Raw genomic sequence first — 23774 nt, 5'->3', positions numbered from 1 at the left:
CACAAGTAACCCTTGAGCAAAACTAGTAACACCTTACAAGTAACCCCTAACCAAACCAGTAACACCCTACAAATAACCCTTGAGAAAAACTAGTAACGCCCTGCAAGTAACCCCTAACCAAACCAGTAACACCCTACAAATAACCCTTGACCAAAACTAGTAACACCCGACAAGTAACCCCTTACCAAAATCACTAACACCTTACAAGTAACCCCTGACCAAACCAGTAACACCCTCACTAAACCAGTAACACCTTACATGTAACCCCTGACCAAACCAGCAACACCCTACAAGTACCCCTGACTAAACTAGTAACACCCTACAATTTTTGACGTAGAATATCCGATCTAAGATTCCACGAAGAAAACGAGCTCACATTTCTTTGGTTCTCATCGATTTCACTACTTCAAATGTTGTTGATGATCTTATAGATAATTAATCACGATTTTTTATAGCAATTTGACTCCCAATTTCTACAATTTTGGGCTTTAATTGCAGCAATTTGGCAAAGAGGAGAGAGAAAATGGGTGGAGTAGAGATATGGTTGTTGGTGATGTGTGGTTTGGATTGTAGATGAAGCTAAGAAAAGTGGAAAAAGAAAATGGGTTGAGTAGAGATATGGTTGTTGGTGATGTGTGGTTTGGCTTGGAGACGAAGATAGGAAAAGAGAAGAGAGAAGAGCTGTGGTATTTAAAAAAAGAATAAAAAAAAATTGTGGCTGGCCACACCGTGTGGCCTACCACATACAAAAATTTGTGAATGTTTTTACTGATTTGAGGCCCACATATTTGGGCCTGTGCAGTATCGGGTAAGGGCACACACTAGTTACTTTTTAAAAGTAAGTTTTAACTGTTTCATCTACGCTAACATTATTGTAAAAGAAAGTTTTGGAAATAGCTTATGGAGCTAGCTGAGCTTTGTTGTGTTCATCCAAATATCTAACATATAAAAATTTCTAACACTAGCAGTAGCAGGAATAATTTATTAGAGCATCATTAGTGTTGGGGATACTTATATCCTTTCCCGGTTTCTCTCTCCTTTCCTACACTTGACACATCACTTTCTCTTTCCTCCACATCACTTCTCACAATTTCCATCCTTTTACTCATCCTTTCCCTTAAAAATTTCCATCATCAATGAGTATCCTTTCCCACTTTCTCTCTCCTACTTACATATACCCCACCATTTATTCCTTTTTCAAATTACATATATTTATTAATATACTTAATTATTATTATTGTTGAAAATGTTGTTAATAATAATTAATAATAGATCGTTTTATTAACCGACACATTAATTAAACGAGAAGAATTCAAAAACATAAAATTCATTGATTAAAAACATGAAATACATTGATTAAACGACACGAATAAAAAAAAACATGAATTACGTTGATAAAAATAGTAAAGAAAATAACAAACATAAGTTTAAAAATAACTGAAATGTTTAATTTTCATTGGACCTCATAGACTGTGCCCATAAATGCTCGATCAAGTCGTTCTTCAAAGCCATATGGACGTCTATATCACGAATTTCCCCTCTCGAAGCTATCAATCTACCGAAATTATCTGGATCATACTGTCCGGGAGTTATGGTGAATGTTGTTGCATTCCTAGTTGAGGATGACCCCGGCATATTCTCATGTTGTTCATCGTCAAACTCGAGTGGATCCTTATAATTTAAATATGTATCACGCTCGTCTTCAACAATCATGTTGTGGATAATGATGCAAGTCATCATAATTTTCCACAACAGATCTACACTCCATGCCAAAGCAGGCTTCCTGATTATTGCGAAACGAGCTTGTAACACACCAAAAGCACGCTCAACATCCTTTCTCGCACTCTCTTGACGTTCAGTAAATAACATATCCTTAGCTGTTTGAGGGGCAGTAACCGTATCTATAAATGTCGACCACTTTGGATAAGTCCCATCGGTGAGATAGTATCCTTTTGTGTAAGTGTTTCCATTAACTGTGAACAGAACTTGTGGAGCACGATTATTTATTATATCATCAAAGACAGGAGAACGTTGTAGTACATTAATATCGTTGCACGACCCAGGAGTCCCGAAGAAGGCGTGCAAAATCCATAAATCCCTAGATGCAACCGCTTCCAAGATAACAGTGGCCGTTTTAGATCGGCCTTGATACATTCCTTTCCATCCAGCTGGACAATTTTTCCATACCCAATGCATGCAATCAATGCTTCCTAGCATGCCGGGGAAGTTTCTATCCTCCCTTTCTCTTAGAAGACGCTGGATATCTTCCATTGTTGGCTTGCGGAGGTACTCAGTTGCAAACTGAGCAATAAATCCATCGACAAATTGTGAAAGACATTCTCTAGCAGTACTTTCACCAAGCTTTAGATATTCATCTACTTGATCAGCTGAACAACCATAAGCTAACATACGTATAGCCGCGGTGCATTTTTGAAGGGGTGAAGCACCAAGACGCATGGTAGCATCGGGACGTTGTTGGAAATAGCGATTACTTGCACTTAATGTGTCCACAATGCGAAGGAACAGGGGTCTCCTCATACGAAACCTCCTTCGAAATACGGTATCATTGTATACCGGTTGATTACTAAAGTAATCTGCAACTAGATTGTCTTGAGCCGCTTCACGATTTCTAGGCACAGTTACCCTTCGTTTTCTCGGACGTTTTTGCTTTTCAGGTTGTAATGAATTAAGCACTGAATTTTGCATCGCAACTAAATGTTGACTCTCATTTATAAAATTCATGACCATGTGATCATAAATTTTATCAGTTATACTTGAGGAGGAAGAGCTTAAAGAACTTGAAGAGATTGAATCTAAGCTCATATTGTGTTTGGTGTTTTATTTTTGGTGTGTTTGTTTGTGACACTAGAAGATAGAAATCATGTACTTTAAATAGACAAAAATAGGATATTGTTGGTCAGAAGATAAGATTTTGTTAAAACATAATTGGTGCACATAAGATATGGATAAGATAAGGATTGTATGGTGAGAATTATGACCAATGCATGCAGAATTTTGTAAGGTCAGTTTTTTTTACCAATGCATGCATGAGTCTTGTCAAAAGGTAAAAGAGACATCATAGTTTTAAAAACAAATTAAAATACATTAATATTAATTTAATACATAAAAAACAATAACAACACTACATAAACATCAACATTACTAGTAGCACAAACAATTTAAAAAAAAAATAAACTTGCGTACTTACAATACTTAATTAAAATACAAACATTGCAAATACTAAAATGAAATTAAAGCGAAAACCTACTACTAAATTCGTCTCTCAGTTTGTTATACATTGCTAATTCCTTGTCATCAAGAACGGGCTTCTGCATTAACCTTTCTAACATTCTGAACTTCATGGCCTCCTCCTTCTGCCTTTTCTTTTCTTCTACCCGGGCCTTTTGTTCTTCATCTCGTTCTCTCATCTGATCAAGTAGTCGCTCTCCCAATTGACCCAATTTCTCTCCCATGTCATTAAAATTTGTATTTAAAGAGTCAAGATTTACACTTGACGAAGTACTTGATGCTTTACCTTTCATCTTTGTCTGTTTTATGCCAAGAGGTCTTTTAGCCCTTCTGCCAACCTCACACTGTGAATCGGGTTGGGATCTTTTACCGCTACCCCCACTATCTGTAGATTCTTGACCACCCGGTAACATATCAGACTGAACTTTGGACAAGGAGGGATCCCATTTGGGGTATTTCCTCAGAATTGCAAAACAATGCAAATAACAAAACATCTTATTGTTAGTTGCTTTGTAATCTATGTGAGCGAATCTCTCCAAATTTCGCTCAGATTCACCACTACCCTTAGTTCGAAAATGATAACCGTAGGCGTCAACCCATTTACTTACATGTTCATTTATGTGATCCCATCGATTTTGCAAAGATTTAACGTTTTTACCTTAATCTCATTGAGATTTTCAGCTCTAGCCTTTTTGTACTGGTTGTGAATTTCTGCCCATAACCCGCTTCTCTTGGTCTTGGTTCCCCTCTCCACATCGCCTCCTGCATTTATATAGGCTGATACAAGAGCTTTGTCTTCGGCGATACTCCATGCTTGGTTTTTCCTTTGTGCAGATGTATTGAGTTGCACTTCTGGAACAATTTCGACTTTATCATTGTCAATCTCTTCAAGATGTTGTGCTCCCGCTAATTCTTCAACATGTTCATCACTTAACTCTATTGGAGTAGCATTGCTACTACAAACTCCACCTGGAGATTGATTCATATTTTGAGTTAAATGTTCTGATATAGGGAAAAAAGGGGTATTACCAAAAGCTTGTTGATAGGATTGGGAATTATGAGGAAAATTTGGTTGTATTGGTGGAATATTATTGAAATTTGTTGGTCTTGGTTGACTACTACACCATTGAAAAAATGCAGCTTGAATTTGAGGATTACTCAACAGATTAGGGTCAACAGGAGGATTAGATTGGTTAAATTGAAAGTTTGAATTGTTAGGAAAATTCGAGTTACGACCGTAATTAGAATTATTACGATCCATATTGAAGACTCTAAGAAATTGGAAGTGAAATGGAGAAAAATAAACTTGAAAATATGGAGATTAGAATAATTTTTTGTTTAAGAGTATTGTACAAGTGAAACTGAAATTTTGTGAAAATATAGCAAATTTATACTCATTTTATAGACAAAAAACTTTTATGACCGTTGGTGTTTTCGGATTTCAAAAATAAGTTACCGTTTGCAAATTATAGCCGTTATAATATTTTGGAGCAAAAAAAATCAAAACCAATAAGATGCTGCCACTTGTCGGAATGAAGTATGACCAAAAATTGAAAAAAAGGAACTAGCCGTTGGAGATTGCAGCACGCGTGAGTTTTTGTATATTTTAATGTGTAATTTTGCACAAGGGACGAGGTAAGCTTCCTTTTACCAGAAAGGAAATGGGTCATTCCTCTTTTTAAGAGGATCCTTTCCCAACACACAACATTCATCAGGATTAAGAGCATCTTTAAGGGTGAACATTTTAATAGTTCACAATGAGTGAACAAATAAGGTGGTGGCTTAATGGCAAACTCTTTAATTGTTCATGTTGAGTGGTCATGGGTTCGATTGCAGGAGCAAGCACTTGCATGAACTAATTCGTTGTGGGCCCTACCAATATTTTGGACTGATATTCATGCAAAACGACGTCGTTTTGCTGTTTCATGTTGTAAAACGACGTCGTTTTGCTGTTAAAGGTCAGAAAAAAAAATAGAAATCAGCGGCTGGGAGCGCGCCACTTGGCCCAGCCGCTGCTTGACACGTGTGTACTGTTTTAAATATATCCGTTGTAATTTTACAACGGATATATTTTACAAAATACAAATCAAAAAAAAAAAAATTACCAACGACTCTATTTTTTTCCCCTCTATAAATAGACACCCATATTGATATACTTTTTTCAACTTTGAAAATTCATTTTTTTCTACTATATTTTTCTCTTCAAAAATCCCCTCTATAATTACCAATATTATTATTATTTATACCAATATTAATATTATTATTGTTATTATTATTTTTAATTATTATCATTAATATTATTATTATTGTTACTATTATTTTTATTATTATCGTTATTATTATTATTATTATTTTTATTATTATATCGTTATTATTATTATTATCGTTATTAATATTATTATTATTATTATTATTATTATTATCGTTATTATTATTATTATTATCGTTATTATTATTTTTATTATTATTGTTATTATTATTATTATTATTAAATTTTTATTTTTTCCAAATATAAATTATAATTATGGATGCTAATACCAACCCCAAAACAAATAGAAAGAAGAAAAAAAATTTGGGTCAAAATATGATCCCGAATCAAGCCAATTTTCCTCCAATTCACCCAAATTTTTCACAAACACCCACAAATATTCCCCATAATTTTTCTGGAGTTTATCCTCAAATACCCCAGTCAAGTTTCCCAAATAATCCACCAAATTTCCCTCAAAATTTTAATTTTTCTCAAAGCAGTTCAAATTTCCCACATCCATCCATGATACCAATGGGTTACGGTGAATATGGTGCTGCATCTGATTATTTTCCGTCACAACAACCGAATCCCAATATTTGGGAATCGAGCAATGTCTTATCTGAAGAAGATGAGGCAAATGAAGAATGCGAGGATGATGGTGAGGGAAATGAAACTCCTTCTCCCCATCAAAACTTCACTCAAATGTTACAGCAACCACTCCAATCAACTCCGGAATTTCGTGTTAGTGGTTCAAACAATAGAGGTTGGTCGCGATCAGAAACTGCGGCTCTTATATCCGGCTACATGAACACCAGCACCGACATAATTACCGGCACAAATCAAAAGAAGGGTGTATTTTGGAAGAGAGTCTTGGACGCATACGATGCTGCCAGGGAATCGAATGCAGATGAAATATCCCTACGAACTATTAGTAGTTTGAAGGGAAGGTGGATGCGAATCTCTGAAGCCGTGTTAAAGTGGTGCGGAAGCTGTGATAAGGCCCGGAAGCGAAAGGGAAGTGGCTATAACGAAGATGATGTTATCCAAGAGGCCCACAAAATCCATGAGAACTCATTCGGACGATTCACCTTCTACGAGGAATGGATCCAATTAAGGAAGTGGGACAAATTCCGGTCTTTCTTGGACCAACAAACATTCAAGCCTTCGGTGGGACGTCCACATTCAACTCCACTGACGGATGAGTCTGTAGGGAGCGGAAGTAGTGGGAAGAGGACACGGGATGAGGGTGACAATTCCTCACCTACCACACCAACCAGCGTGGGTGTCGGTGATGAGAGAGTAGCTCGTACTGAAGGTATTAAAAAGGCTAAGTCGAGATTGAAGGGTAAAGCTCCATCAAGTCAAGCATTTAAGGAATTAGAAACATTCAACAGTCGATTGCAGCTACTTGGGGATTCGATGAATGTGTCAAACGAAGCAGAAATGAAGAGACTTGAAATACAGGAGCGCAAGGAGGCAAGGAAACAACGGAAAATTGAGCTAGAGCAATATAGGATCAACTGGGAGCAACTATCTCGTCTAGAACAGAAAGTAAACCGAGAACAGTGGGAAGACGAAATGATAGTAATACTTCGGAACAATATTCAACGTTTCAATAATGATGCTTAGTGTCCTTTATTTTTATTGTAGTTAAGTGTGTTCAATTCCTTTGTTGTTCTTCATTTTCAGTAGTGATAAGTTTTCAATTCCAGTTCAACCTCTTGTACTCATTTCCTTATGTTTGTACTTTATCAATTAATCAGTAAAATGGATCTTTTCCACTTTCCCATTTTCATAGCCCATGTGATCTTATTTTGTTTATTCAATTATATCAATTTGTCTCTTTATATATAATTGTGTCAGTATCTTAATTTCCCCTTTGTTAGCCCATGTGAAACCCTTCTTCTCCATTCAATTTCTGTGTGGTTCTAATCCAGTGTTGGTCATAGCCCATGTGAAACCCTTCTTCTCCATTCAATTTCTGTGTGGTTGTAATTCATTGTTTGTCATAGCCCATGTGAACTTTGTCTCTTTATATTCAGTTATTTCTGAAGAAGAATTACAAATTAGTTCACTATAAATAAACACCATTCTTTCATTTTTTTTACACACAAACACATAAATCGTTTGCAGTTACTATTAGCAAACCTCACTCTATCTTACATTTCTTATGTACAAAATGAATTCAAACAGTTTAAACGAAAGCTCAACCGATTCCTCTTCATCTTCATCTAACTCGGATGATGAGGGAAGGGAGCTTAGAGTTCAACAACGTAATGAAGTGTGTCTTATGATACAACACGTGATGCATGAGTACATTCCACCAATTATTCAAGCTGCCACTCAGCAACGCCGACGCAAATCTACTGAGCCCCGAAAGGATAGGGGACGCGAAGAAGGTCATGCACAGTTATACAATGACTATTTCGCGGAAATCCCAGTTTATCCAAGTTCCTTGTTCCGGCGCCGGTTTCGAATGCGTAATCATGTGTTTGAGCGCCTTCTCAACGCAGTGACCCAACATGACCCCTGGTTTCAACAAAGGCGAGATGCGGCAGGTCGTCTTGGTTTGTCTCCACTTCAAAAGTGCACTGCGGCCGTTAGACAACTAGCTTACGGGTGTGCTTCGGACGCTTGTGATGAGTATGTCCGTATAAGTGAGGCAACTTCACGATTGGCACTCCAAAAGTTTACAGAAGGTGTCATCAACCTGTTCGGTGATCAGTACCTACGCCGTCCAAACATCGCAGATATGGAAAGATTGCTACGTATTGGGGAAGAACGTGGATTTCCTGGCATGATAGGCAGCATTGATTGTATGCACTGGGAGTGGAAGAACTGTCCACACGCATGGAAGGGGCAGTATCAAGGAAGAGAAGGAGTTGCAACTCTCGTACTAGAGGCAGTTGCGGACAGAGATCTATGGATATGGCATTCGTTCTTTGGGATGCCAGGTAGCTGCAACGATATTAATGTGCTTCATCGATCCCCTGTGTTCAAAGACGTCTTAGAGGGTCGAACACCTCTTGTGAACTTCGTAGTCAATGGTCATCATTATACGAATGGGTATTATCTTACTGATGGAATCTACCCTAGATGGGCTTCTTTTGTGAAATCCATTACGAGTCCACAAACTCGTCAGGATCGTTTATTCGCAAAACACCAGGAAGCTGCAAGGAAAGACGTTGAACGCGCATTTGGGGTCCTTCAAGCTCGTTTTGCCATTATTAAAAAGCCGTCTTTGGCGTGGGATACCGACATACTCCACAATATCATGCTCGCCTGCATCATAATACATAATATGATCGTTGAAGATGAACGAGAGACGTATCAAAATAACGTTAATACCAATGAGTTTATGAATGCTGGAGGCAACGCTAATGAGGACACTACCGAGTACCGTACTGATCGTATTGTGGATATTGGCTTATACTTGTCTCGTAGAACAGAGATTGAGGATCAACAGACTCATTTGCAGCTAAAAAACGACTTGGTCGAACATATATGGAATAAATTTGGTAACAACGAAAACTTAGGCAACTAGGTTTACAACAAATGGTTATCCCTAAGGACATCTTACAAAACGATGTGTAGTTGTTTTTTTTTTTAAATAAAATGTACTAGATTATAGTTGTAGAACTGTAATCACGATTTGTACCTCTTTTTTTTTTTGTTAATTAAAATTAGTTGCGTTGTTGTTTAAAAAATATTAATCACAAGAATTAGTTTTTTAAAAAGCTGATAAAAAAAATGCGATAATTTCTTAATTAGTAATCACGATTAAAATATTAAATACGTCAATTAATTACATTGACATCGGGTTAATAAATTATAATTATGAAACAAAAAAGATTATATTTACAAAAATAAAATAAGGTGGGGTAGGGAGCATTGATGATGAACCATTGTTTAGTGTTCATTGTTAAGAGTGAATATTGTAAATGGTTTGTTGGGTTGATGTGGATGAGAGAGAAATGGTGATAGTGACCCATGAACCATTTTTTTGTGTTCACCAATAATGATGCTCTAAAGGGTCCTAAAAGGATTGGGAAAGGTCTCGATGCTGCTGCTCTTATTCTCTCCAAGTCCTGACAAAGTTAAGTCACCATCGCAATTGCTTTAATTTGACTATATTTTGTTTTAAAAATTTCAGAAATGGCTGCTCTAAAAATCCTTTTTGCTGTTTTTCATTTTAAGCCAGAGCAATAGGAAGGGAAAAGGAGATTGTTGGAGCAGACCGTCAGGTATATATATATATACTAGTATATAGGTGGATTAGGTGGGTTATATTTCAAATTACTATGTACAGGTGAAAAAAAAAAAATCCCAAACTCTAAAGATGAAAAGTACTTATAAGAAGTAATTAAAGTGTGAAGAAAAACATACTTTCAAAAGAGAGAAAGTGGAGAGCGTGTACTTTTTAGAAATAGAAAATAGAGTGAGAAAGTAGTACAAATTTTTAAATGGATTTGGTTCACACTAATTTATTATGTACCATCAATATTAGTGACAATATGATTGTTTTATTAATAAAAAAAAGGTCACTAAATAAATATAAAGGTTATTATGTTGAAATAAAAGTTGGTGTGACATTATAAAAGTTATAAGAGATTAATTTTTTAATGAAATTTTTAATATAATGGTCAATATCAATAATAAATATCACTATGTTAAAATTAGGTCACTATTCAACATGATGTTGTACTTTAAGTTCATAATAACATTAAAGATCACACAAATTTTTAAAAATGTGACTATGTGTAGGGAATATTTCAAGCATTATTCCAAACTTGAACCCCACTGTGATCATACAGTAAAGCACGGTGGCGTCCAAAGGGAAAGAAGATAGAGCAAAAGAGTCGCCAACAAGTTTTAGGAACTTGTAAACCGTTCACGAGGTGAAGGATACACCCCTTAACGATCCAGGAAATCGTCAACTCCAATAGGTCTAGAACCATAACTTGTAGTTCGGGGATGAAGGTACAAATCCAACCTAAAAGAGATTTAACCTGCCCTAATAATAGACCTCTACTTTATTCTGATCGTATTCATGTGCGCTTTCTGGCTAACATGCAATCAATAGATTTAACCATAAACCTGTTTATCTATGTTGACTGAATATTAATGCACAAATAAAACTATTATTGACGATCACTTGAATTATAATCATATTAACCCAAAACAAGATTATTAATATGCTTATTAAGCGTGATTACAAGTACAAATTCCCTTTAAGCATGCATAAAAGGCGTGATCAAACAATAAATAATAATAAGCATCAAACAACATAATAATCATAACAATAATTAACAATTATAAAAATAATAATCATAATTAAAATAATCATATTTATCATCACTATTAGAAAAATACAAAAAGGCACCGAGCCATGTCCACCGATTTTTAAAAACCGGTGGAGAAAAAATGGGCGGGAATAGGCTTTTTTAAATTGCCACCGGTTCAAACCAAACCGGTGGCATATGTGTTAAAGGCCACCGGTTTGAACCGGTGGGAATTAGCTGTGTTAAACCTTACTCCTGCAGCCCTACCCCTCTTATTTCTCCCTCTTTCCCTTCTTCTTTCTTTCTCTTTCCTTTTCGTCCTCTCTTTCAGTCTCTCAGTCTCTCCTCAATGGCAAAACAAGATCTAACCACTACTCTCTTTCTCTCTTTGCACCATTTTTATTACCTTCACTAACCTCCATTGTTTCTCACAAATGGCGTCTTCTCCTTGCTCTTCCATCTCCTCTTCCTTTGACGAATTTGACGACGATTCTATTCTCCTAATTCGAAGATGGCGAACCCCATAAACCAAGTATATTCTATTATTTCCTTTTAATTGTGCACTTTTGATTAATCGATTTTGATTTTTCGTGTTTTCCCCTAATTTTATTGGTGTTATATGTTTTGATTCTATCAACCGAGATCTAGGGTTTCTGGGGTTTTCTGGGTTTCTAATAAGATGGGTGATAGATCTGGGTTAGTTGGGTGGTTTAAGGTGTTTGGGTTCGGATTAGGTGGGTTTCGGTGATAATTTTGGTTAGTTGGATGGGTTCGGGTTAGGTTGGTTAAGGTGGGTTCGGGTTAGGGTGGGTTAAGGTGGTCGGTTTGGTGTGTGGGTTTGGGTTAGGGACTTAGGGTGGGTCAAGGTGGTCGGTCTGGTGTGTGGGTTCGGTTTGGGGTGGGTTAAGGTTGTGTGTTTGGGTTAAGGTGGTGGATATGGTGGGTTTAGGTGGTGCATGTGGTGGGTTTAGGTGGTGCATATGGTGGTTAAGGCGGGTTAGTTGGTTAGGCGTTGTGGCTGTGGGGGCTGTTCTGTGAATAAAAAATTCAAAGTCTCCATTCCTTGCCCTGTTCTGCCTCGACCTTGAATATCTAAATCGTGGTATGAATCACATAATTTAGTTTTTATAGGGATTTGGATAGTCAGATTAATTGTATTAATGGGAAAGCATTTGTTTACTTCTTGTTTCAGAGGTATTGTCACACTGTCCTTGAAAAGGGTTCAGAAGCTGAGTTTTTTTGAAGAGTTGGGTCCTAAAGCAATGGTTGCTTCTGATAATTTCTGAGTTTAGCTCTATCTTCCAGCATTTGAATTTATGTACTACGTATATGTTTATTTCTCAAGCTTCATAGATGCATCATTTTTGCTCAAATTATAGGCTATTATTCCACTTCTTTGTTCTTGGTGTGTTAATTGAGGGTGGTGGAATGGGAATGGGATTGGGAGCTGGTCTGTTAGGAGGAGCACTGGGTGGACTTGTTCTTGGAGAAGTGATGGATGATGCTTTTGATGTTGATTGTGAATTCTGATTGCGATTCGTTTTTTGATTGCTCGTTTGCTGAAGATTTATCTTTATATGGTTTAGTTTCAATTTTGTTTTTTTTTCATTGTTAATTTCTGATTGTTTTGGTCCAATGACTTTGGACCTTAGTGTATGTTGCATATATTACTGTATTCATCCTTTAATTCTATTCCATTGTTCTTGTTAAGTCGTTTATTTGATTTGAGTTTGTCCCATGCTACATACAAATGCTCAATAGTCCACTACATTCCTCTCACATTAATTAATTACATATTAATTGTTTATACTTTGCAAAGTTTTAATGTAGATGTTCGGTATAATTAATTGAAAACATGGTAAATTATGGAGTAATTTTTTTACAACCTAGCTAATACATCATTGATTCCATTCTTAATGGCGTAAAGTAGTTATTGAAATATAATTTTCAACTATTGGAGGAAAAAGCCCCTAAATTTAGTCTTTACTTCAGGTTTGTAAAATTGCACTTATGTTGGATTTTTCTGTGATGATCAAGCTACTGTGTATAAACTTAGGTCGGTTCCTCACTTATAAGTATATGTGATTAGCTTGTCTTTTATTAGCTTGTCTTAGTTTACGAGAGAAACATTGATTTGAAAGAAAATAATCAATTAAATTTGAGAGACGAATTAAAAAGTTGTCAAGGAAAATTTGTTACGATGGTTATTTACAATACTAATAGTAATAATAGTAAGGTGTTTGACAAGTTTTATGACATGTTAAAGGTGATACAAGAATCCGGCCGTCAAAACCCCAAGGCGGCTTCCGCGGTGGTCCGTGATGGTGAGCACTACGAAGACATGTTGGCTAATTTACAAAACATGAAGATACCCTTCAGTGGTGAAGAATGCTTCGGACAATACGTAGATTTAGACGAGTTCCACAACAGGTTTATTAATTTTAAATTTGGTTGTGATGGCTGTTTTTGTTATTATTATTTTCTATGATTGGCTTTATCATTAGTGCATCACCACTAAGAAGAATATGATAAAATCAACGCATCCATTATATATAAAGGGAACTCATGTAAAATCATGTCATTAATCCTATAAAGGGTTGAAAGTTTTCGGATAATGTGATTAGTGACAACTAATGTGGTCACGTGGACAATTAACTAATTTAGTTGATTAAAGTCTTCAGGGATAAAACTTAAAAACATGAGATTGAATCCCTTCACCATTATAAAGACATCTAGAGAGGTATTTAAGAACAACTTGAATGCTTTTACCTCAAAAAAAAAAAAAAAAAATACAAAAAGAACAACTTGAATGCGACAATTTTCTTATTTAATTGCCCTTTTACTCTGTATATGTCTAACCTTTGAAAGGAAAAAATATTTCTTATATCCAATTCAACTACACTCGATCATTGTAATAGGGTAAGCCGGTATGACTCAATTGTAATTTGTGTGAATCTATGTAAATGACGTCTTCTCGTGAAAAGAATTTTTAAAGAGAAATTTGCTGTGCTGTTTTGCTTACTACTGCCTAGCGATAATCTTTACAGGAGTTTTTACATTGCTATAACATGTCATGATTGGCAGCTATTTAAAAAGAATTAATGTTTTAGTCTATTTCTGATTCAATTGTGCATGTGTATGTCCATTGTTACACTTTGGAAAATATTTGTTTATGTGCAAGTTGTTAGTATATGACTGATAATAACCCTTGCCTGATTGCTAGCTACCAAATCAGCTCGGTCAAAATCTGAATTTAGTGAGCTCTGTCAAGATCACGCTTGGTCTGAGACCGTAATGTACTAAGGCACTAAGTTGTGCACCACTACACCACTTTGCTAGGCATTGCTCTTGAACTGGAATCTATGATTGATTGTTTAAATTTAAAGAGTAGATGAGATATGATTAAAAAAAAAAAGGATTTTACAAACTGACTATTCTGATCATCCCTCATTATGAGCTTCTGACCAGGTGATGCTGTTGTGTGATTATGGTTCTGTTTCTTGTTTCAAAACGACTATTAAGTTCACAAAGTCTAGGGTTGTTTTATTCCAGAGCCATGTACATGCACAAGCACAAGCCTTAGAATGACAAGTAGAAAACTCTCATGTTCATTACAATGTACTATTATCTTACTGTCTTTGGCGATAAACTTACGATGTGTAATCGGGTACGATTCTTGTAGCTTTTTACCAGAATGAAGCTGAGGTTGGGGAGGCACTTTCTGAAGCAATTCAAGTTGGGCTTGTCAAAAGGGAGGATCTTTTCATAACCACTAAGGTTAAGTGAGGACAAAATTTCTTATTTTGGGAGGAACTTTGATCATCAGATGACATTTACACTCACTTATCATGTATAATCCTGTTGCAGCTGTGGAGCTTTGACCATGGACATGTACATGAAGCGTGCAAAGACAGTTTGAAGCAACTTCGACTTGATTATATGGATCTGTACCTAGTTCACTTACCTGTAGCCACAAAGCATACTGGTAAAATTCAAATTCTTGCCTCTAGAATGATGAATTGCAATTTTCTTTTGGAAGTTTATGAGATGGACAAAAGCAATATTCATAGAGTCATAGTCTCATACTTGTATATAAAGTATTTAAATGTTCAGGAGCTATGCATGTCTACTTGTCTAGGATTTTACATGAAGACTTTTTTGATTAATATACTTAAGCCAGTAGTTGCTTTGTTCATATACTGACATACTGTATTATATGTTTTGAGTTTTAGCGCTTCAAAGTCACTGAAAAAGCTGATACCGATTATATTCTTCTCTTGTGGATTTCAGAAGATCATGTAGGAATAATGCAAAAATTTGTTTAACTAAGATATGGGGCTGCTTCTGTGCTGTCGTGCTGCTCCTTATATGCGCTGTTGCTGCTGTTCATCACTTCTGCTACTGTGTAGCTGCATATTTTTTTTACCTTGTATTTTATTTTAATTTTTTAGACAAAAATTGTAATATTACATCATTTTTTTTATGAAAATATGTAACTTTATATATATATATATATATATATATATATATATATATATATATATATATATATATATATATATATATATTAGTGTTGATTTATCAATTTAAGCTAAAAAAGTGCAAAAAAAAAAAAAAATTATTATTTTTGCCATTATTGGCACCGGTTTTGAACAGGAACCGGTGCCAATAACCCCATTAAAAAAACCGGGAAAAGTTATTGCCACCGGTTAACCGGTGGCAAAAATATATATTGCCACTGGTTAATCGGTGGCTATACTTGTTTTTGCCACCGGACAAAACCGGTGACTTTGCATCAGACTATTGCCACCCCCCAAATGCCCACTGGTTCAAAACCGGTGGCATAGGGGGATTTTGAACTAGTGGCCAAATGCTTTTTTCTACTAGTGCATAATCATGTTAAAGCATAATAATAGCAAGATCCTACGCATGATATTAACAAGATTAATAACAAACCCTAGCATGTCACTAAACATCAAAGATCAAATATAGTTATTACCCTAAACATGATACTAGGAAGATGATACTAGGAAGATCAAAACATCATAACATGACACTTAGGGATCAAAATAATAATTTAAGCATGATTTCTATATCATAACATCAATAAATCAATTAAAGCACTTACTTGGATGCCTCGTATCTCTTTCTAATAACAAAATACACACGTTAGTGTAGACACCCAAATGTGTCTCCCCAAAACCAAACCCGGTGATGAGTACCTTTCACGTCCAATCGTAGTCGAATGAAGTGAAAGTGTGAAAAGTCAAGTGTTGCGGATAGATTTAATTTCTTTTCTCTTCTCTTTGTTTTTGAAAACCTATTCTAAGAAAACAGCCAATCTAGTTTGGTTGGTCCATGATATGGGTCCAATAGTAGTGTAGCTGGATAGGGCTTGAAAAGAGTTTTCCAATGATATATTATAAGTCCAATTCCGATGAATATTGAGGAAGTTATGGCCAAATTACTAAATTGGGCCCGGTTTGAGCCTTATATACGGCCCAATGATCTAGGGGAGGGCCTAATATAGATTTATCGTTCCTAATGCAATTAGGAATGGTTTTAGTCTTCTATATTTTTCTAGAAGGTTCTTTTCATTCCTAATTCAATTAACATTGATAAATTGACTTTTGTTGACTTTTTAGAGTTTTAATCAGAATAAAAGAATGTTTTTGAGGAAAATACGATTTTATCCTCCTGTACGGTTAATTGCTATCTGATTTTAGAAAACGGGTCAGAAATTTAATTAGCGCCAAACACCAGTCATTATCGCCTGGAGCTAACGCGTTAATGCCTGGCGCTAATGTCAGCGTCTGGCGCTAACCTTGTTTTTGCGCTTCAAAACTCTATTTCGATTTTCTATCTTTTTAGCTGATTTTCTCTATAAATAGTCTTCTAAAAACTCTGTTTTCACTCATCTAGAACCTCCAATCTACAATCATCAACTCTCTAGTTTTCTAAATTTTTCTCTAAGCTAAAGCTTTTCTCTCTCTTCTAAACCTACCCCCTTTTTTCTTACAAAATTTCGCATTCACAAGACCTAGATACAACTAGCATTATTCGAAGTTGCCTTCGCCCTAGACGTGAAAGGTTTTAATTTCTGAGGGTTTGGTCCCAAATCTTTATTTCAATTATTTAATTTAATTGTTTTAATTATTATTTTCCTTGAAGTTACTAACGTGTGTATTTTGTTATTAGAAAGAGGTACGAGGTATCCAAGTAAGTGCTTTAATGGTTTTTATTGATGTTATTATGTAGAAATCATGCTTAGGTTGTTGTTATGATTCCTAATGTTATGTTAGGGTGTTTTGATCTTCCTAATATCATGTCTAGGGTAACTTTAATATCAAGCATGATTAAAAGTATGATGCCTTTTATGTTCTTCCTAATATTTATGATTGTTAGTATCATGTTAGGGTTAAAGCTTTGATCTTTATTGCTTAGTGACATGCTAGGGTTTGTTATTAATCTTGTTAGTATCATGCCTAGGATCTTGCTATTATTTTTATGCTTTAACATGATTATGATAATTATGATTATTTTTATTTTGATAATTATTATTATGTTGCTTGATTTTATTTATTGTTATTGCTTGATCACGCCTTTTATGCATGTTTAAAGGGAATTTGTACTTGTAATCACGCTTAATAAGATAATTAATAATCTTGTTTAGGGTTAATTTGATCATAATTCAAGTGATCGCCACTAATAGTTTTATTTGTGTATTAATATTCAACCAACATAGATAAACAGGTTTAGGGTAAACCTATTGATTGTATGTTATTCAGAAAGCGCACATGAATACGATCAGAATAAAGTAGAGGCCTATTATTAGGGCAGGTTCAATCTCTTTTAGGTTGGATTTGTATCTTCATCCCCGAACTACCAGTCATGGTTCAAGATCTATTGGAGTTGACGATCTCCTGGATCGTTAAGGGGTGTAACCTTCACCTCGTGAACAGTTTACAAGCTCCTCAAACTTGTTGGCGACTCTTTTGCTCTATCTTCTTTCCCTTTGGACGCCACCGTACTTTAGTGTATGATAACAGTGGGGTTCAAGTTTGGGATAATGCTTGAAATATTCCCTATAGTTAGTAATTTCAAGGAAAATATAAAATCAAACAATTAAATTAAATAATTGAAATAGAGATTTGGGACCAAACCCTCAGAAAAAAAACCTTTCACGTCTAGGGCGAAGGCAACTTCGAACTTGGCTAGGTGTTTCTAGATCTTGTGAATGCAGAATTTTGTATGCAAAAGGCTAGTTTAGAAAAGAGAGAGATAGAGAGAGTAATCAATAGATTCTTTGATGGGAGTTGGTGATTTTTGATGATTGAAAACGGAGGTTTTAGGAGGCTATTTATAGAGAAAATCGGCCGCATATGATTAAAAAACGAACTAGAGTTTCGAAAAGAATAAAACAACGTGGCGCCAAACGCTGGACACTAGCCCGCAAGATCTAGCGCCGTCAGAAGCTGGAAACAAGTTTCCACGCGTTATCTTAATTTGATAAATTTTAGCCGTACGAGAGGGCAAAATCGCATTTTCTTTGAAAACACTTCTTTTATTCTGATTAAAGCTCTAAAAAGTCAACTAAAGCCCATTTATCAATTCTAATTAAATTAGTAATAAAAAGAACCTTCTAGAAGAATCTAGAAGACTATTATCAATTTTAATTGCATTAGGAATGATAAATCAATATTAGGCCCTCCTCTAGATCATTGAGCCGCATATAAATATCAAACCGGGCCAATTTAGTAATTTGGCCATAACTTCCTCATTATTCATCGGAATTGGGCTTATAATATATCGTTGGAAAAATCTTTTCAAGCCCCATCCAACTACACCATTATTGGACCCTTGTCATGGACCATACCAAACTGGATTGGCTTTTTTCTTAAAATAAGTTTTCAAAAACAGAGAGAAAGAAAAGAAATAAAAACTAACCGCAACACTAGACTTTCCACACTTTCACTTCATTCGATTATGATTCGACGTGAAAGGTACTCATCACTGGATTTTGTTTTGGGGAGACACAAATGGGTGTCTACAGAAGCCCCCCCACTTTGACTGAGTTTGGAGAAACGCAAGTTTCGAAAACAAAATTCAAAGTATCGATAGGGACGGAGAATGATTCAGAACGTTCTGCTATCCTAAATCACTCTTATAACGCCGATACCTGCAAACTAGAGTTAGTTAAACAGATAAAAGATTTAAGAAACGCGTATCTTGCACCGTCGAGCACACGTCTCTGGAGGTAACCGATTTGTTGCTGTTGTTGTGACAGCCTTCTGCTAGCTAGGGAATGCCATCCTGCTATTTGTTTTGACGATCTTCTGCAAACTAGAGAATTCCTCCTGAAGACTGCTACGCTTGTAACTGCCTCCATTCCGCCGTGTCTACAAGCTAGAGAACCCCATCGAAGATTGCTTCGCTTGAAACGACCTTCTAGCGCTTTGTGATCATCTTTTGCAAGCCAGGGAACACGATCAAAGATAACTTCTCTTGAAATCACCTCCAGTTATATGTGACAACCCTCCATAAGCTAGGGAATGCTGTCGAAGATATCTTTGCTTGAAGTTATCCTCATTTGTTGCGATAATATTCCGAGGAAATTACCAAAGACCAATGCTTATCGATCTTTAAAAGCTCGCTTAAACTTTTCTTCCGCTATGCTAGTACGTCGGCGCTTTTGCTGCCTGTGAACCATTATGTCTGTGCCTCTGTTTTTTATAAACCATTACGTCGGTGCCTCCGATGAGCCAATGCTTAGGCGCTTTAAGCTAAGTGAGACGATCATTCATCAGGTCGATCACTTAATGTGATTGTAACCGAGCCGATTACTAAATCATGTCAAATTGCTTAGAAGGGCTAACCGGCGTGCTAAGGAACCCAAAGTTGCTGTAAGTGGTTGAAATAACAGTTCTGAGTGGCTGAACGTTCTGTCGCCGCTGAAAAGTTGTTGGCGCTAGGATTTGACTCTGTGCCAGGCGCTAAACTCTGGCGTCAGACGCCAAAGCTGTCGTTTGGCGCCAGAGTCGGGATCTCTGTATCTATTCCCTTTCTTCTTCATTTCGCCGCTGCTGCTACTTCTTCTTCGAAATTCACCGCGAAACTTCAACTTGCTCGTTCTTGCTCATTTCTCAACATATTTGCTCAAATTTGTTGCAAATCGAAGATTTTTTCATCTACTTTCCCGATCTATGTAAGTTTTTCAGCATCAACAAATGGAGGCGAGTCCATGCAATGAATAGAAAAATTTTCTTTATTATTTTATTCTAAACACAAAAATCAAATGCCACCCATGCTAGGGGGCTACAATACCTGCAATTAAACTCAGTAATGGGGGCTTCAAACACCCATAAAAGTCATTCGATAGCAGTTTCAACTAAGCATTCAAGGGATTTTATTTCAAAATCTCAAAGAATCAACTATGCCTAGGCGAATAATAGTAACAATGGTGCAATTATCGTCTACTAAACAATCTTGAAGTTCGAACATGGCAAAATTAAGCTAAGTATACACTTTGCGTCAATTTTCGAATTCAAAATTCTCAAAACATTGTTTATGAAGACATAACTAGTTTTAATACTATAATTAATTCATAATCAATAAGCATAGCCATAATGAGAAAGCAAAATAACAAGAAACAAACCAAATTCGAAGGAAGTGCAAAAAAGTACTAAAACGAAGAAATGCTCATACAAGGTTCAATACTTAGCCATTTTTCATGAAATTTATTGCAAAATACTCCTTAAACATAGAATAATTACATGGAACAAAAAATTCAAACTCAACCAGATTTTTAATGAATTTGGCATTCTTGTTCATGAATTTTTGAAAAATTCGAACCTTAAATTTCTGAATTCGCTTTGTTTGTCAAATTTTATGCCATGAAACTACTTGATTATGTTTTTATATTGCCGTGGGAGTATTTTGAGACTTGTTTGAATCAATTTGGTGAAGAAACGAATGAATCACCATTGTTGGACCTCTTAAGGTCGGGAAGACAATGTGGCTTGTTCTTGACGTTTTTACTAGCAATTCTTGTCCAATTTGTCATAATAATTATCATAGTATTGCAAGAAATTGTTTGGATGCTTGAAAAATGCCGTTTATGCTCACATTGAAATTGTGCTCTGTTTTAGTACTACGTACTCTGTTTTTTACGAACATAGTATCATGCGGCTAGGCGAACTTTAGATACCATAATACCTTAATTTATGTTGATTTTGCACAATGTAGTATTGTTAGACAACGAGGTTTGGGTTCACGGTCCCGAGACATACGATGGAAGCATGAGCCCGTAGAGGAGGACGCCGACTTGTCCACTTCTCTCGGTCCCCTCCCTGAGTGGGATGAGCGGACTTCGTACTTCTCCCTCGGCCACCACAGTTTTAAGAGGGTGCGTCATGGGATTACTGCTGGTAGGACTCGTTGCCATGGCTTGGGCAACGATATTGTGGGCAACTTGTATAGGATGTTCATCAGCGTCGACGGAGAGTTGAGACTTCTTTGGAGTCTTGTGGGCTGACTTCCCTGTTCGAGGATGCGGAGGCCATGATTTCTTTTAACAGGGGTCACTGCGTGGCTCGTGGCCTGGTGGAGTTCTTCTGGGACACCACCAACACTTTCCACTTTCCTTGGGGTGAGATGATGGTCACCCCAACCGACTTCAGTTCATTACGGGACTGGAGTTTAGTTCTACCGCGATGCCGTTCGGCAGCAACATCAGCATCTACTCTCCTGAGGTTGATGAGCTGCTGGATTCGATTGTTGTTCGGGCCCGTACTGAGGTGGAGTCAGCACAGTTAACCGCTAAGGGTATTTGCCGGTTGATTCCGGCGGCAGCTTTCGAGAATGATGCGACCACCCGAGAGTAGAGGGTGCGCATTTTTGCGCTTATCTTGAAGTTAGGGACGTTTTCCCTTGACAAGGGTAGTAGAGTGCTACTTTACTACCTTCTTGTAGTCCGTGATCTTCACATGATTGGGACTTATGACTGGGCTAGCTTGGCCTACGCTGATTTTGTTCGGGCGTTGCGAGACTCATGTCGACACCGGTCCTACACGGGGAAAGTCGCTCTGTCCAGCTTCTGGAGAGTCATAGAGGTATACTTTATCTCCTATAAAGCTAGCTCTATGTTTTCGATAGCACTTGCTGATACTTTTTGTCTTTTGTAGAACTGGTTCTACGAGTATTTTCCTTCACTCACGCCGGCGAGACCATCACCACGCGGGTTTCCAATGAGCGCCTGCTAGGGAGGCCGCCACGTTCGGGTGTCTACCGCTCATGTTTGGGAGCAGATCCTCTCGGTATGAATTTTTGTATAGTTGAACACTTTTGTATTACTTTTGGTAGATTCTCATCTCATGGGCATTCTTCGCAGGAGCCTAATGTGCAGTACCGGCCTTGGAACGGCTTGGTTGTCCCCGGGTTAGCCGCGCAGTACAATGCTGAGCATTGCTACTTCTTAGGGACGTATGAGGCGGTGGCATACCTAGGAGAGAGGGTTGATATTCAACACTCCATAGATGTTTTCGTCGTCCCTGTTTCTCCGCCGCGTCACATGTTCAGTGACGCGAGGCTGCTCAGCATGTTGGAGAGAGCTGGTACCCCTTGGCGATCTCATGCGATCCCAGGGCAGTGCTATGAGAAAGAGCTGCTGCCGTTGTTAACTCCAGCCCCTGTTCTGGCAGAGGAGGCGGCGATATGGTTTTCATCTTTTACCTTTTTGCCAAGTAGCCTCCAAGCAATATTTTACTGACTTTGGTCTGCTTTGTCAGGCTGGGCCTACTAAGTTTGTGCCGCCTTGTATGTCTATCCATTACCAGGGGACATACGGGCCTATCGAGGAGATGATTCCTCCGGCTCCTGAGGATCAGCGCTTCGTAGAGCGGTTGATTCCCCGCCACCAGACTCGGGTAAGTTCATTTATTTGAAATTTGTTCATATCTGTCATGCTTTGTTACTGACTTTATTTCTTTGACAGTTCTCGCGCAAGGTGGTCACGGCGATGGCACGGTGTATAGATGCCTTCCGGAGTTAGCTCGTTTGGATGAGGAACGTAGCTACGTGTCGTCATGACGACGCTGTTCAGGAGGTTGCCTTTTCTCCTTATTTCTGCATTGTTATGTTTCCATTTTGATTGCTTCTGACTTGGTTTCTTCTTGCAGGGTCAGCCCATTCCATCTCGTACCCGGACGAGACCTGAGGTCCGGAGAGAGCCGGCAAGGTCTAGCTTGAGGCGTCACCGTACTAGTTTTGGCGGTCGGGGTGGTCGATATGTGGCTACCCGGACTGAGGCGGTGGAGGGCTTGGGCTCTTTTTTTGAGGGAGCACGTGCTGAACCGGTAGGCCAGGGAGAGGCTACCTCAGCGCCTAGAGGTGGTGGGATGTACGAGGTCGACTCGTCATCGCAGCAGCCTTAGCAGCCTCAACCTCTGTCGGTTCATCAGGGCAACCTTGGATGGACGGGTCCTATTTAGGGTAATTTTACCCCGCCATGAGGTCCAATCAGAGGATGACACGTGTCAGCCCCAGGATGGCCCAATGTGGACCTATCCCTGCTTGACACATGTCACTCTAGAAACTTGGGAGGAATGGCGGCCTTCAGGCCTAAATCCCAAGAAAGCCGCAATGCGGCGCAACCCACCAATGATTAGGGTTCAGTGACCTAATCAGGGGCACAAATCCCAAGGACCCTATAAATAGGGAGATTCCCCTCTTTTGGGGGACACGTTTTCACATTCTACCATTTATTGCAAACTGTCCCTTTGATAGAGACATCAGAGCTTGGAATCCGAGCAGAGACCCACCTAAATTTCCGCACCTTTTTCTCTCCTTTCAAGTTACTAACTTGTGCGTCGGAGGCGGAGCACCAACCAACTGGTGTCTCCGTTTGTTTTGCAAGTATAGCTCCCGACGAATCAGTCTTCGTGTTGTAACTCTCCCAAGGGACAAAAAACACCCAATACATTTGGCGCCGTCTGTGG

The 23774-nt window shown here is 37.6% G+C and overlaps 3 protein-coding genes and 1 long non-coding RNA gene across 4 annotated transcripts; 3 read left to right on the top strand and 1 right to left on the bottom strand.

Annotated features, from left to right (window-relative positions):
- Nucleotides 1-1446: 1446 nt before the first annotated feature.
- On the bottom strand, nt 1447-2823 carry LOC110703511 (putative nuclease HARBI1). The gene has a single exon (XM_021881316.1). The coding sequence runs from the start codon at nt 2821-2823 to the stop codon at nt 1447-1449; it is 1377 nt and encodes a 458-aa protein (XP_021737008.1).
- A 3205-nt stretch (nt 2824-6028) lies between these two features.
- On the top strand, nt 6029-7126 carry LOC110703510 (glutathione S-transferase T3-like). The gene has a single exon (XM_021881315.1). The coding sequence runs from the start codon at nt 6029-6031 to the stop codon at nt 7124-7126; it is 1098 nt and encodes a 365-aa protein (XP_021737007.1).
- Nucleotides 7127-7676: 550 nt separating this feature from the next.
- Nucleotides 7677-9216, top strand: LOC110703509 (putative nuclease HARBI1). The gene has a single exon (XM_021881314.1). It carries the CDS (start codon nt 7677-7679, stop codon nt 9039-9041), a length of 1365 nt encoding a protein of 454 aa, XP_021737006.1. The 3' UTR covers nt 9042-9216.
- Nucleotides 9217-11001: 1785 nt separating this feature from the next.
- On the top strand, nt 11002-15243 carry LOC110703525. Its single transcript, XR_002507694.1, has 5 exons — nt 11002-11311; nt 13046-13209; nt 14462-14556; nt 14647-14764; nt 15070-15243. It is a non-coding gene; the product is annotated as an uncharacterized LOC110703525 (long non-coding RNA).
- Nucleotides 15244-23774: the final 8531 nt, after the last annotated feature.

The sequence above is a fragment of the Chenopodium quinoa genome, unplaced genomic scaffold (genome assembly GCF_001683475.1).
Source record: "Chenopodium quinoa cultivar QQ74 unplaced genomic scaffold, ASM168347v1, whole genome shotgun sequence".
Lineage (NCBI taxonomy): Eukaryota > Viridiplantae > Streptophyta > Magnoliopsida > Caryophyllales > Amaranthaceae > Chenopodium > Chenopodium quinoa.
This window is presented reverse-complemented; position numbering and strand designations above follow the sequence as displayed.